Raw genomic sequence first — 14,181 nt, 5'->3', positions numbered from 1 at the left:
AGCCGAGGCTGGCCCAATCCCCAGTAGGCCTCGGAGCTGGCGAGGTTCCCAAAGCATTGAACGCTCCTGCTCACGAGGATACTGTGAACTACGAGCTGGCCGGGAGCCTCTGGATCTGTGAGTATCCCTGGTCCTCCAGCATCAAACGTCAGCGAAGCTAACGCAGACAGGCGCGAAATATATCGCCATGAAGCACCAACCATCCTCCCCCACACCCCGATACCTGTCCAGCGGTCCCGCGAAGATCCCAACGAGGACGGTCCACAAAATCCAGACGGCTCGCCGGTATCCGGCCGAGTCTACCCGGCGACCCTTTCGCGACACCGATGCAACACAGGGACACCATGGATCGAGGAGCAAGGAGATTGGAGAGAGATGAGAAAGGGGTCTTAGTGTTCATACCGTCCAGCGATTGGCGTCATGTATATTGCAGAACCATCGGTGACCCTCGAAATAGTCCACCGCATATTTTAGCAGCGCTTCCGAATCTTCACGTTCTCGGGTACATGTAGATAGTCGGTAGAATTCCGCCCGTGGGTGGAAAAGGGTGGGCGAAACGATTACCACGGCCGGAGAGAAACGACCCTCATGCCACAGTAATAACGGTTGCCGGTGCTCTCAGCCCAAGGAGACAGGGAGCAGGAAGTCGTCCATCTGCCCCACGGATGTCCTGTGGGAATGGCTAATCCACGGACAGCGTAAAAACGCAGGATGTCGTGGAGGCGTGGCGAGCAACGACACCGGCCCGCGCAAAAGCCCCCAGCGCCCAGAGACACGGCCCTGGGGGCCTTAAAAGCTCTGTTCAGCGCTGCATGAAACCGAGGATCGTCCGGACTTGCTCGCCTCGCCTCGTTCATCATGGCAGTGTGGTTGGACCTGGAGCATGCCACCGGCGGCTGGACGGTCGTGGAGAGCGACCGCATGAGTCGCATCCTGGACCTCATCGACTGTCCCAGCGCGGGGACTCCCGCCATCCAGCTGTTCATCGGCCAGCGGGCCAAGCTGCAGGCACTGCGGTCCCTGCACCCAGATACCAACGTCGGTCGCTCCGGTCGGCAGGGGTTCGCCCGACTCCATCTCGCCGGCGGGTCCCAGCCCGATCCGGTTCTGTTCATCGAGACCGGCCACGCCGACCACCTCGAGGGGAGGTGGGAGAGACCGTCGCAGCCGGTGTGCCGACACCGGCTGCCGGACACCCACGATCAGACCAGCGACGGCATCCGAGATCTGGTGCTCCAGCGGCTGTGCCTGCCGGTGGCCGACACGGTGTGTCTGTTCGCCGCCGATCTGGGGGGGATCGCCCAGGTGCAGGCGTGTGTCGCCCGCTGGAGCGCCGCGCCGCCGGTCAACCTCGACGGATCGACATCGCCCTGGCGCGGCCTGCTCGTCGTCCTGACCGACCCCCAGGAGTCGGACGGCGGGGAGGCCCTCGCATCGGCGCTGGTGGCCCTGGCGGTCCCCCGCCTGGCCGCCTCCGTGTCGGTGGTGGACCTGCGCGACCGACAGCAGCTCTCGCCGGTCAGTCGCTTTGAGCCGCTGCGGCAGCGACTGCGCGACCAGCTCGAGGAGGCACAGGCGGCCCGCGCCGATGCCCATCTCGCCTTTTCCGCCGTCCATTGGGAATGGATCTTCCGCAAGGCCCTGCAACAGATGACGCAGCGGCCGACGGTGCCGTTTGACTGCATCCGCGCGACTCGCCCCTGCCGCTCCACGGACAGCGATCGCACGCGGTCCATGCAGGACTTCCTGACCGTGGCGGCCGCGGCCAGCCTGCCGCCCACGCGTGTGGCCCCCTTTGTCGCGTCGGCCCTGCTCATGGATGCCTACCCGCCCGGGATGCATGGTAAGTCGCGCGAGCCCGGCGGAAAAGGGATAGCAGTGACCCAATTAGGATTTCGCCCCGAGACGATGTTCCGCCGCCTCTACTGGGCCCCATGCAGAGCGGCATGCTCGGCGGTATGGCCCGCCACGACCGACTGTCTGATCCAGTCCGTCGAGGGTGCATTCGCATCGTTGTTCACCGCCCTAGCGTCGAATCGATCATCGGCACAGGCCCGGCGGGCGTTCCTGCGCCGTGAGCCGTGGATGTGGGGACCGCTGAAGTCCTCCTGCGTCTGCCTGTTCTGTCTACAGCGGCCACCCGAGCACCTCTTACCCTGTGGACACGCGCTCTGCGACACATGCGTTGCCATCGTCGGCATCCGCCGGGGACCCGCCGAGTATCATTTTGAGATCCCGGAGTGTCCTCTGTGTCTCCAAGGCTTCTCGGTCGTGGTCCGCCAACTCCCGCCGACGAAACGGCCGACGATCCTGGTCCTTGACGGGGGCGGGGTCCGTGGAGTCGTTACTCTCGGGTTTCTTCGGGCCTTGGAGGATGCGGTGGGAGGGAGTCGAGGCCTTCGCGATGCGGTTGACCTCACCGTGGGAACCAGTGCAGGTAAGTCCCATTACTCTTGTTGCTGTTGATGCTGTTGATGCTGTTGATGCTGTTGATATTGCGGTGGTGTGCTTTGTATATATCTTATGAGCATGCCAGATGACTGTCACTTGGTCCGTAGGTGCGGTTATTGCTTCGGAAATCATCGTCCGCGGGACGTCGGCCAGAGAAGCAGATACGAAATTCCGAGCCCTGGCGCGACGGATCTTCCCAGCACGGTCCCGCCTCCAGACCCTGTGGGGACAATCATGGGGCCTGTTCACCACCTGGATCGCCGACAGTCGCTACAGTTCCCAGGCCCTGGAGGAGACCTTGCAGGCGGCATATGGCACCGTCCGTCGACTCTTCGACGTCACCGCCCCGCTGGTGTCCGGAAGCCGCGTGGCGCTGACCGCGAGCCGTGTTGACGATGGAGCTCTCGGTATCCTTGCCAACTACCGGGGCGTGGGACGGCATCGGATGCAGTCGGCCCACCAGGCGCTGGTCTCCGACAAAGAACCACTCCTGTGGGAAGCGTAAGTCGTGGGTCCATGGACAGGTGCGGGTGCATGACCCCTGCCAGGAAGTACTGACCGGTCACGGAATAGCGCGCGGTGCAGCGTGGCTGCGCTTGGGTACGTGCACGTCCATGCCGTCCAGCATGCATCCTAGAACGGACGTGGCAGCACTGACCAAGCCAGGTATTTCACGCCCAAAACGCTCCACGGGATCGGAACCCTCCAGGACGGGGGCGTCCGGGCCAACTGTCCGCTCCGGGCCGCCCTCCGCGAGAGCCAGATCATCTGGCCCTCCTGCCCGAGGCCGGACCTCGTGGTCAGCATTGGGACCGGCCATGCCCTAGACGACACGGCCGCCCCGACGGCGTCCACGGAAAAGGGCAATCGCCTCTTCGGCGACAGCTTCATCGCGCGAGGCATCCGGACCTTCCTGTGCTCGCCCGCGGTGGATGGATGGCGCGGCTGGCAAGACGCCCGGGACAGCATCCCGGAGGACGTCGTCCCACATGTCTTCCGCCTGGATCGCCCGGTCCGCGGGGCGTTGCCCGAACTGGACGATGTTCACGCGCTCGACGACCTCGGGGAGTTTGACTATCGCATTCCCGACGAACTGACCCAGGCCTGGTTGACCCGGTCCTTCTTCTTCGAGATGGACGAGAAGCCCATCCCGGCCCGCGGATGGTACGAGTGCCACGGGTCCATCCTGTGCTGCAGGGCGGGCGTCGCAGGGCTCCTCTGCCAGGTCCAGCGTCGGTGGCCCGGGGCCCGTTTCACGGTCTTCAGAGGGAGCGACCTAGGCCCCGTGGATAATACCGACGGATGCGACCGATGCGGGTACTACCGTCATCGCGTCGCCTTCCGGGTGGTCAGCCTGCAGGAGGCCCTTCACTTGGGCATCAGCGGTGGCATCGGGTTCAGTCCTCTCGGTGGCTTCCCCACCACCGTCCAGCAGCTTCTGGAAGACCAACAGGCGGACTGCCCGTTTGGTCGCGCGGATCACCGCCGCGATTCGTGGCCACCATCCCGACCATGCTACTGCACGGGATGGAAACGGGCTCCTGAGTCCGCCAGCAGTGAGCGAGCATGTAAAAGGCGGCGCCTTTAAATCACAGGCAGCCCCGAATCACCTGTCGCGGGGCAGAAGAAAATGGGAGAGAAGAGGGGGAGGGGGGCGTCGTAGTCCTAAGTAGTAAACAGGTGCCGTGCAATGGAGAGGAGAGACGAAGGAAAACCGGGCGGCAGGAAGTAAGCGACATGCTTCAGAGCGGTGTCTCGTATGTTGAAGGATGGAGTCCACCTGACGAAATCAAATCCAAGGCCATGGTTGGTCCGGCAGGACCCACTCCATCCACCGGGCTGGTTTTCATTGGTGTCGAGGCCATGAATGACCCACATAGTCTTGTTAAGACAATCTTCTTAGTTAGTCCACCTGACGTGTCCGAAGGACTGGTAGGATGGAGTAGTAAGCTCCAAGCCCTTCCTTCTTCACCCTATAATAGTGCCACGCGCTGCCTTGGACCCAATGAGGGCCAGAAGCGCGCTGGTTGAGTGCTTGGGGCTCCCTAACACCGAATCATGCCGAGTCCCATGAGATTAGCCGACGCGAGGATCCCTCGAAAAGGAGGTGGAAGATAAAGTCGCCACATGGCGGATACATCACGCTAGTTCTCAAGCAGTAAGGCTTTTACAAGGGTTTTCACTCGGGACCCACTTGGGGTTTAACTTCCATCATCACCGGTTGGGAGGGTATTTACGCGGTTTTCATTTACTCTCGCTTGGTAGACTGACGAAATTGGGCCTTACTAGCTCTTGTCGTAGGTTTCTAGGATCATACTATTAGAAATTACTGGATACACTCTGGTGGAGCCGGGTTTTAAGGATAGGAAACGTGTGCGCAAGTAAGATGAAACTGTTGTCTGTCTAAATATATATATTCACGGATCCTCCAACGGTCCACACCCTAGATTCAATTAGACTATAATGTAGTAATGTCAACTCGACAAGCCTTAGGAGAGAGGATAGACAGGCTAACAGGCCTAGGACATAAAGAACTACTCCAATATCGTTGAACCTACTGGGATCTACAGACCGGTAGCCATAAGATCGCACCCTTTACCTGTGGACATTTCCATGACACTTGCCCAGAACATGAACGTTTTCGATTAAAATATTATGATCTTTTTAGGGCTAAAGATAAGGGAACAGATATATAGATAGGTGATATAGATATGCATTTATATACACATATAATAGAATAAAATAAACCACCCCCTACCGCTAGTTCAATATCAACACTGATCGAGATCTTGTCCAGTCCGCGTTATTCTAAATAGGAAGGCGGTTTTACCGGACGCGGTACCAAGGGGCAGAATTGCGAACCTCCCTTCGGAGGGCTCTTGCAGACGTAGTCAACGCGTGCGCACTGCAGAGTTAATCAAGTCGGCTTGATCTTCTCCCTCGCCCTGACTGGCCTCGAGTGACCTCCACAGCTGCCCATTCTCCCTACGTAACAGCTCGCACTCCATCTGGGCGGTTTGGAGGTTCAACTGTGCGATCGCGGCGTCAAGCATGGATTCTGAGAGCTGTCGTTGTCGCAGCGTTTCACCACTCACTCGATCGTAGGAGCCAAGCAGCGCCCACAGTCGCTCAATCAATTTGAACTGAGTCTCTGTCAGCCCTTTGAGGTTCACCAGCTCGGTATGGGCAGGGCCCAAGCTCTCCCGGGTGTCCTGGGTGTCCTGGAGTTGTGTCCGCGGCTCCTCGAAAGCCTGGGCGACCATGGCACATCGTGCCGGGGAACCAGCCCCCATGGTGAACGCATCCTGTTTCATGAATGATTTAGGGATGACTCACGCATTAGGGAGCGGCCACTATAGTTACCTCGTTCATATCTGGTATGCCGAGGCAATAGAGACTCCCGAAATTGTTCGCACCTGGAGTTTAAAGGACACGGCCGAGGGAAGATCGACTGCTTTTGGTGCTACGCCCTTTGAGGTTCCTGTCTGCTCACAAGGAACACAGCGAGTGGGGGATCCCACGCAGGGCCCCTTATAATTCATGAGAACCGTGCCATAGGGCCAAAGACATGGTTCAAGGAAGTGTACCCTTCCTTACTTCCTCCCTCTTTCCGCCCCCCATCTTTTTTGGTCTTTACGAAAAAGTGAGGGCCACACGATCCACCGACTCTACACTCCGATATACAAGAGCTGGTTAACTTACACCACCCTACGCACCAGACCCGTCCTCGTTGAACAGTTCTCTTCATCTGGTAGAATGGGCTGACCCTGTGCTGAGAGGTCTTGGGCCGAAGGACGAGATCTGACAACCCGGTGTCGTATAATAGTTGTTATAAACGTGCGCCTCTGCTTGATGAGGGCCACTGCAACTTCCCAACACGACTGACAGGGCGGGAATGACCAACACACCTTCCCAGCTTCAGAAAATGCACTGTGTACCACGACCATGGAAGCTCTACCCTCACACGAGCCCAGCGAGGGACGTTCGGCAGGTTTAAAGGGACCTGGTGTCCGGTGCGAATGCCTGAAAATCCCAGCATTCACTTGATCGACTCTATCACCTGTCTCAACGGGTGCCGGCATCGCTGAAATCGACGCAGACGATCAACTGATTCGTTTACCATGGCCGCCTCGCAGGCTGTGGAACTCAATCCTCCCCCGATGACGCCCCCGAGCGTCCCTGGCGACCCTCGCATGAGTAACAAGCCGGATGATGCGGATGCGAAACCGGGACCGCGGACTATCGGTCTGGGGCTGAATCGCGGCTACGCCGCCGAGTGGACGGTCCAGGACGCCCTGCGGGAGCTCTATCAGAACTGGTAACCCGCCCTCCCGTTCCTTCCCCCCTGTCTCTTCTTCTTCCCCCTTTTCCCGCCCGAGTGCGATCTGGGCTCGAGGCGTGGCTGCTGAAGTGGACCTGCAGGAAAGATGCCATCCTGCAGACCACTCGGATGGATCTCCTTGAATTTCTCCCCCGCGTGATGATCTCGCCCAACGAAGATGAAATCATCATCACGGTCGAGCAGAGACCCGCTCCGGCCCCCGGTGGGGATGGACCGCCCACCCAGATAGTGCTGGGATACATTCGATTCAATCGGATCCAGGGGAGCGCCGAGTTCACTAATTTTGACTCGCGCCTGGATCCCCAGTGCCTGGAGATGGGACACACCACCAAGCGGGATGATGGTCGGCTGGCGGGCGGCCACGGCGAGGGCCTCAAGATCGCGGCCCTCGTGCTGACCCGCGAGAACCACCACGTCCGGATCTCGACCAACGACTCGTACTGGAACTTTGGCTTCAACGGCCAGTCCAAAGCCAATTTCTACTGCCGGCTCACGCCTGCCCGGGCCCGGGCGGATTCCGGCCGACCGAGCGGGCCGGCCACCTTCTCGCCCTCGCTGTTGAGAGTCCGCCTCCGGGGCGATGTGTCGGTGCAGGTGGGGGGCCCGAAGGGCCGATTGCCACCGGAGGAGTTCCGTGCGTGGATGACGGACACGGTCGACTTGCATGCCGCCACTGGACGGGTGCGCACCCCGTTTGGCGATCTGCTGTTGGAGCCGGTCTACCTGGGGCGCCTGTACCTGAAGGGCATTCGAGTCCCGGAGCCCAACCTGGACGGCCGGGCGGTCCGGTTCGGCTATAACCTGTTCCACGGCCGCGTGGATCGCGACCGCCAGCGACTACTGGACCCTGACCAGGTGACGGACAACCTCCACCGGATCTGGGGCTACGCGATTGCCACGAACGAAGCGGTGGCCCTGCCACGATATCTGCAGCTCTTTCGTGACTACCCCGCCTCCGTTGACGTGCGCGATGCGGACCGGGCCGTGACCGAAGCCACGGCCCAGCGGCTGTGGGCCGTCCTGTGCCAGGGGTCGGCGGCGGCCGGGGTCTTCTATTGCACCGAGCGCAATCCGCCAGAGGTAGATTCATCCAAGACCCTTCCCCCCTTCCCACCCTCGGGGCCTTCGTCGCTCCCGATGGAAGAATGTGACGAGCCGTGCTGACCGCCGCCCACGGCCTCTATCTAGGTTTTGTCCATGATCCAGCGGGAGCTGGAGCAGAAACCCTGCGTGCTCCCGGATGTCCTGTGGCGCATCCTTCGGAAGCACCACCTGGTGCGGAGCCCGTTGGAGGAGCTGCACCGGCGGTTCGAGTGTTCTCGGTCGGTAGACGTCCCGGAGACGGCGTATGCGCAGGGGGTCGCACACCTTCTTCGCGGCCTACTGGCATCAGATCCAAGCACCGAAGCGACCCGGGCCGTCTTCGTCCACTCCCCTACCCACGCGGTGGACGTGGCCTACCGGGCCGACCAGAATCTCCTCTACGTCCACGAGAAATGGCTCCACCCTGCCACCGACCCCTACGGCGGCCCGAACGCGGACCCTCACGCCTCTGACCCCGTCGTATGCCATCACCGGGTGGGGGAGCTCTACTCCCGCGCGTTGGCCCTGATCTTCGGCCCGTCCGACGGTGCGTCGCCGAGCCCGAGAGCGCGAGGCCTCCTCGCCGCGGCCCATCGGAAACTTCATCAGGCACCGTGCATGCTGCAGATCTCGCCGGGCGCAGCCGATGGGGGGCTACGGGTTTCTTTCTACACTGGCCACACCCTCATCTTCGTGGCCCGGCGAGGGGCCCATGTGCATTACCTCGTGGTGCTGCATCGGGCGGACTGTGCATCCCGCGCCATGGGCCCGGTGTATCGGGCTGCGGCCGATCTCTGCCGCTGTCCCCGGACAGTCGTCCCGTTGGACTCGCGAACGGCCGTCTTTTCCGACGTTGGCGACGGACCGTGGGCCCCGATGGCCGTGCGGATGGCGGACGATGGCGGACAGGCCGCGGACCACTCCCCGCTGCCGTTGGTGAAAGGGGAGGATGGTGCGCTCGTGGGGGTGGTTCAGCCGGTGGTGCCCTCAGCCCGCGCGGGCATGGACCCTGGGCCGGTTCCTGCTCGCGGGGGTGCGCCAGTACCCGCCACGACATCTTCGCCGGCGTCAGATCCTATGTCGGCGTCCCGCGCACCTGCACCCAAGGCTCGATCCTCGTCCGTGCCGCCGATCCCCGCGGAGCGCTTTACCCCCCTCATCGATGGTGGCCCGGAATTGCGCGTACGTGACGACAGCGCGGTCCAGCCGGGGGAGGGCCTGAGCCAGGAATTGGTGACATTCCCTCCTCTCCCCGACCACCCTATCGCAGAGACCCACCTCCCCGACCGCCGCACGCCGTGCTCCACCCCCGGGGCTCCGGACGAGGCGCCACTCCTCATGGACCGACCTTGCAACCCGAGCCGTCCTGGTCCATCGCCCATCGCACCCGCCGCTACTCTTCTTCCCAGCTCCTTGGTGACGGCCAGTTCTGCGGTCGAGGCCGAGGCGGAGGCCCGTCCATCCGATGCTGCGGAGCCCCCGACTGAGGTAAGACCAGATGCTGCTTGGCCGGCTGCGACGCACGCCACGCCCTTCCCCCTGTTCTGCTGTCCTCCCGGGGAGACCCACTATCTCTCGTCACCAACGTGCTGATTTCTGTCCAGACCGACGGGCCCTTGCCGAACCCCAGGATGCCCACGGACTTCCCAAAGGGAAGCTATGTGCGTGTGGACCCGAAGGTGCCCAAAGCGGACAGTCCCACACGGTGGATTCTGTTCATCCATAACATCCTGCCGCCTTCCGCGGCCGCGGCGGGCCCCGCAAGCCCGCGCCTGCTGGTCACCAAATACTCCTTCCGAGCGGATCACCCAGCCATCGGGGCGCGTTGCCCCACGGCTGGGGAGCGCGAGCTCCTCCTCCACTTCCGAGACCCGGCGCACATGGCCGACGCGGAGGATGCCGAGGTGATCGATGCGGACACTGTGGTTCCCGTCCAAACCGAACACGGCGCGTGGACCGTACAGCATACTGTCGGTAAGTTCTCCGTGATGCTGTGTCCTCCACACCCACTGCTCGGGGGCGGGCGTGACTCCCCGCCGTGCTCACCGCCCGATTGCCTAGATCCCGCGCGCGGCTTCTTTGCGCGGTACGCCATTCGGGACGGTTCTCCTCTGGCGGGCTTTTTTGTGACGCCGTTGGCGCCTGCCCTGCTCGGAGAGGACCATCCGAATGATGCCCCGGGCCCACATCCCTTCCCCCGCTTCTCGGCCCTGCCTGCACCGTCTGTTCTGGACCTGTCACCGATCGACCCTGGTCTCTCCGCCGGATTCGCACAGGCAGGCTGTCGGATCCAAGCCGCCATCGGCCCATGCCACCCCGAGTGGAAGGTGAGTCCTCCGACTCGAACAGAGTTGCGCCCCCCCGGTTCTGTCCAGGATGGGATGCTAACCTAGCGGCTCGAAGCATCGATTCCCGGAGGCGACCGTGCACGAGGGGGATCCTGTATCGGTGGTTAATGGCTTAAAGTCCTCGGAGCCACTGTGGCCGGGGACCGGAGAAGACCATGCGCCGCGGATTATGGCAGTTTCCGGATGGGCTCAACCGCCTGGTTCCACGCATGCGCGGCTGACTCCCGCCCATTCTCCCCCCAGCCCAGTCGAGGCCTTACGGGATGGGTCATATTCTCTCCGGCTCTGTGGGCTTGCCGCCCTTTCCCCGACGGTGAGCCCCGATTTTATCGCGCTGGTCATGTCCCACGCCCATCAGCAGCACGCCTTACAGGGCTCACTCGCGCGTACGGTCGACCTCCTCCTCGGAAATGGATTCTCTATCACCCTCCGGGCCTTCCCCTCCTCGCGCGAGCCCGCCACGTCGCTGTCGCCTCTCTTCCTGCTCCTCGCCGGCCCGCGTAGTACTCCACCGCAGTGGGTCGACCATGCGTTTGCTGATCTTCTACCGAACGGCGAGGCCAATTCCTCTCCGCCCGGAGACTTGCTGGCGGCCCGGTCTCCCCCCGATGGGGTTCCCGAAGATGCCGCACGCCGGATTGCGACTGTCATTTCCCGCATCACTGGAGAGTTTGCGAAGCGCGGAATAAGTATTCGGTCGGTACCGGCGGCCGATCATGACTGCTATAATGACGGCCGGGCTAAAAAAGCACGAGTCTAGAAAGGGAGGCTTCTTGTTCTGTGCTACCAGTCTCTTTATCAGCTCTTCTTGCATTATCCACTTCTGCCTGGACTACCCTTTTTATCGGCTCTTCTTTCGTAGTACTCTGCCAAATACCGGACTCCCGCAACTACCTAATTTACAATAGCATAATACAATCCTAGTCTTGAGGTAGAGGGGCGTTAGAAGCCTTTATTTCTTTTTTACCACCCCAAAGCTTCGTAAATCCCGTAGAGTCGATCATGGCTGCTTTTATTCTTTAAATATCTGTTCTCCCGTGCGCTCTGCATGGGTTCCCTTTTACCCCCCTAAGAATCGATGTAAACACCCTCATTCTGCCCGACGCAAGGCTGATTAAGCTTCGCTGTTTATCTAATCTGCTGCCTGACTCTCTCTGCCATACCTTGTAAAGACTCCATGGACTGTGAGAATCATATTCATAGTCCGGGTCTTAGACTCGGCCTTCATCTATTCTTCCATCTTCAGATCCACTACAAACGTCCAGTCGCTGACCAATTGGCAATGTCTCCACCTCGGTTCTTATATTTTCCGTTAGTCCGGCCGAAAACTCCCCCTAATACCAATAACAGGAACTGTCCGGTAACTTCGTCAGAATGGCGCGAGCAGTCCATGACTAACTACCCTAGTCTTGATAAGAGCCAAAACTACAGGATTAAACTCCTTGCGCTGTTGGATTATGCTGAGCGAGCGTAAGGACTATCGAGCGTGAACAGTGCGTAGGATGACCGGGTCGACGGACGTTACGGTCTTTAACGTAGTTAACCGCTCGAATCTTCCCAGGAGCATTGGGTATCGCTATAATCTAAGCAGTTTAACCAGCACTAATAAATGGGACGCCCTCGCTGAACGCCTGCGATGGCGGAGAACGGTCCGCTTGCCTATTATGGTTAAGAGAAATTAGACGAGTGTTTAGTGCTTCATGCTCTTCTCGACCCCGCTATAGCTGCTATTAGCAGTAGTGTAGCTATGGGCCCTTACTCAGCTCCTGGCTGGACATCGTCCGATTTTACCATATTCACCCTCGTTCACCAAGCGGAAACAACCGGATGGCCCAGTAGCACTCTCTCGATAGGGTGGATCCCGCTTGCCAGTCTTGGTTGGCGCTAGCCAGGCTAGCATCTCGTAGTAGTAAACACTGTCTTTGGGATCCAAGGCCGCCAGTGGCAGCCGTGTAGGTGGCACTATAGGCTCTCATTCATCTCCTGGCGAGACATCGTTCACCATGTTCAAGCAGCGAGTTTAACACGCGGAAATAAACGGACGGCCTAGTAGAGGCCTAGCTGCGGCGGAATAGGTCCCACTTACTAAAGGGCAAAATGATCTGTTAAATATTTCCGCCTTATATTCAGCGTGTCCAGCGTGTTGAGCAGGTTCAGCAGGTTCAGCGTGTTTAGCGCGTAAACCAACTGACGGTTTAATCGAGTTCTTCCTCTAGAGTGGATCCCGCTTGCAATCTTTGGCCCACACTAGTCGCCTTAGCTTCTCTTTAGCCCCATACTGGTTGCCAATGGAACCCGCACCAACGGGGCCGTGGGCCCGCCCATGACTCGCTGGACCACTATTAATGTTCACTATCGTTTAACAAGCGAAAACAAACGAATAGCCCAGTTCAGCCCTAGCTGTGGCGGAATAGATCCCACTTGCTAAGGAGCCAAATCATCAGTCCGAATATTTCAGCATTTACTGCGCGCTGTGATATCTTATACCCTATTCAACATGTTCGGCCAGCGCACCTGGTGCAAACAAATAGACGCCTCGTTGAGCGCCAGCGACGAAAGAGACCCACCTGCCTACCCTAGTTTAAGGTGGTTAAACCGCCCTTGCGCTCCCTAGTTCTGTAGGGCCCCATTATGGCTGATGACGGCCGTTCCAGTGGAGGCAGGAGTTTCCACTCAGGTCCTGGCTGGACCTAGCTGGACCTGGCTATCGTTAACTTTCATGTTCATCATATTAAACCCTCGCGGGCGCATTCACCGTGGCTGCTATCGGACAAAGTCCAGCCGGTCAAGATTGGGAGCGACACATCTTAGCATCTTTTTTATCCCGTATTATTTTCTATCGGATATCTCATAACGGTATTACTATATATCGTACCGAATTCACCCGCGATTAGTCGTTCTGATAAGATAACCTAGCTATATTTAGCTTAGTCTAAACACCTAACAACCAAGAAAGAATATCGAGGAGCGACCCTGCAACCAACTGTAATTACGCAGCAATGTCGAGCGAGGTACTCGAGGTCTACGGACTTATAGGGCGCGGAGTACCTAAGACAGCTATCCGCTCCCATATCTGTTAACTCGTTTCTTGGCCAGGGGGAAGATAGACATCCGTCAGCGGAACTATGTTTTTCGCTATAGTTCGTCGATCCTGGGAGATTCCAGGGCGCTCTTACAATTACCCTATATTATACGTCGCTATAAGATAGCGACACCTGCCGAAACTCGCTCGACTAAGTATAAGAAAAGACGTACTGTATATGTGGTCAAGCTGCACTCTATGGTTTACTTTAGAATATATATCAGTTAGGCAAACCTGAACAATGTACTAGCGCCATGATTTTTAAATTATAATACTATCCTGCATTCTACATATATAAGATGGACATCAATAATAAAAAGTGGCTATTACGAGGATAATAGAGTAAAAGAGCAGACTTTCGCTTCGTCAGGACAAATCTGCCTGAGTACTAGACTTCAGCACACCGATGCCTGGTACCTGCTCATAGCTGAAGGATTCTTGGAAATGCATCAAGAACAAAGTCTGGTAGGTTCGTATCGCTGCCCAGGCTCTTCCTCATCGAGGGCTTCTGGTAGGTTCGCATCGCTGCCCAGGCTCTTCCTCATCGAGGGCTTCTGGTAGGTTCGTATCGCTGCCTAGACCCAGCCTTATCAAGGGGATCTAGTAGGTTCGCATCGCTGCCCAGGCTCTTCCTCATCGAGGGCTTCTGGTAGGTTCGTATCGCTGCCTAGACCCAGCCTCATCGAGGGGATCTAGTAGGTTCGCATCACTGCCCAGGTTCTTCCAGCGCCTGCAAGGGTTCTGGTAGGTACTTATCGCTGCCCAGACCAACCTCAACCGGCGGGGTATTCTCGGAAACACATCGAGAAACAGTCTGGGAGGTACTTATCACTGCCCAGACTCTTCTCACCCGGCGGGAATTCTTGGAAAGACAT

The 14,181-nt window shown here is 59.0% G+C and overlaps 1 protein-coding gene across 1 annotated transcript; it reads left to right on the top strand.

Annotated features, from left to right (window-relative positions):
- Positions 1-187: 187 nt before the first annotated feature.
- LDX57_013046 (uncharacterized protein) lies at positions 188-379 on the top strand (the record flags this gene model as incomplete). Its single annotated transcript, XM_046094795.1, has 1 exon — positions 188-379. The coding sequence occupies one exon, from the start codon at positions 188-190 to the stop codon at positions 377-379; it is 192 nt and encodes a 63-aa protein (XP_045950774.1).
- Positions 380-14,181: the final 13,802 nt, after the last annotated feature.

This window comes from Aspergillus melleus (assembly GCF_016097325.1).
Source record: "Aspergillus melleus strain CBS 546.65 chromosome Unknown contig10, whole genome shotgun sequence".
NCBI classification, from domain to species: Eukaryota; Fungi; Ascomycota; class Eurotiomycetes; order Eurotiales; family Aspergillaceae; genus Aspergillus; species Aspergillus melleus.
The sequence above is the reverse complement of the archived record's forward strand: the minus strand, read 5'-3'. Positions and strand labels throughout refer to the sequence as shown.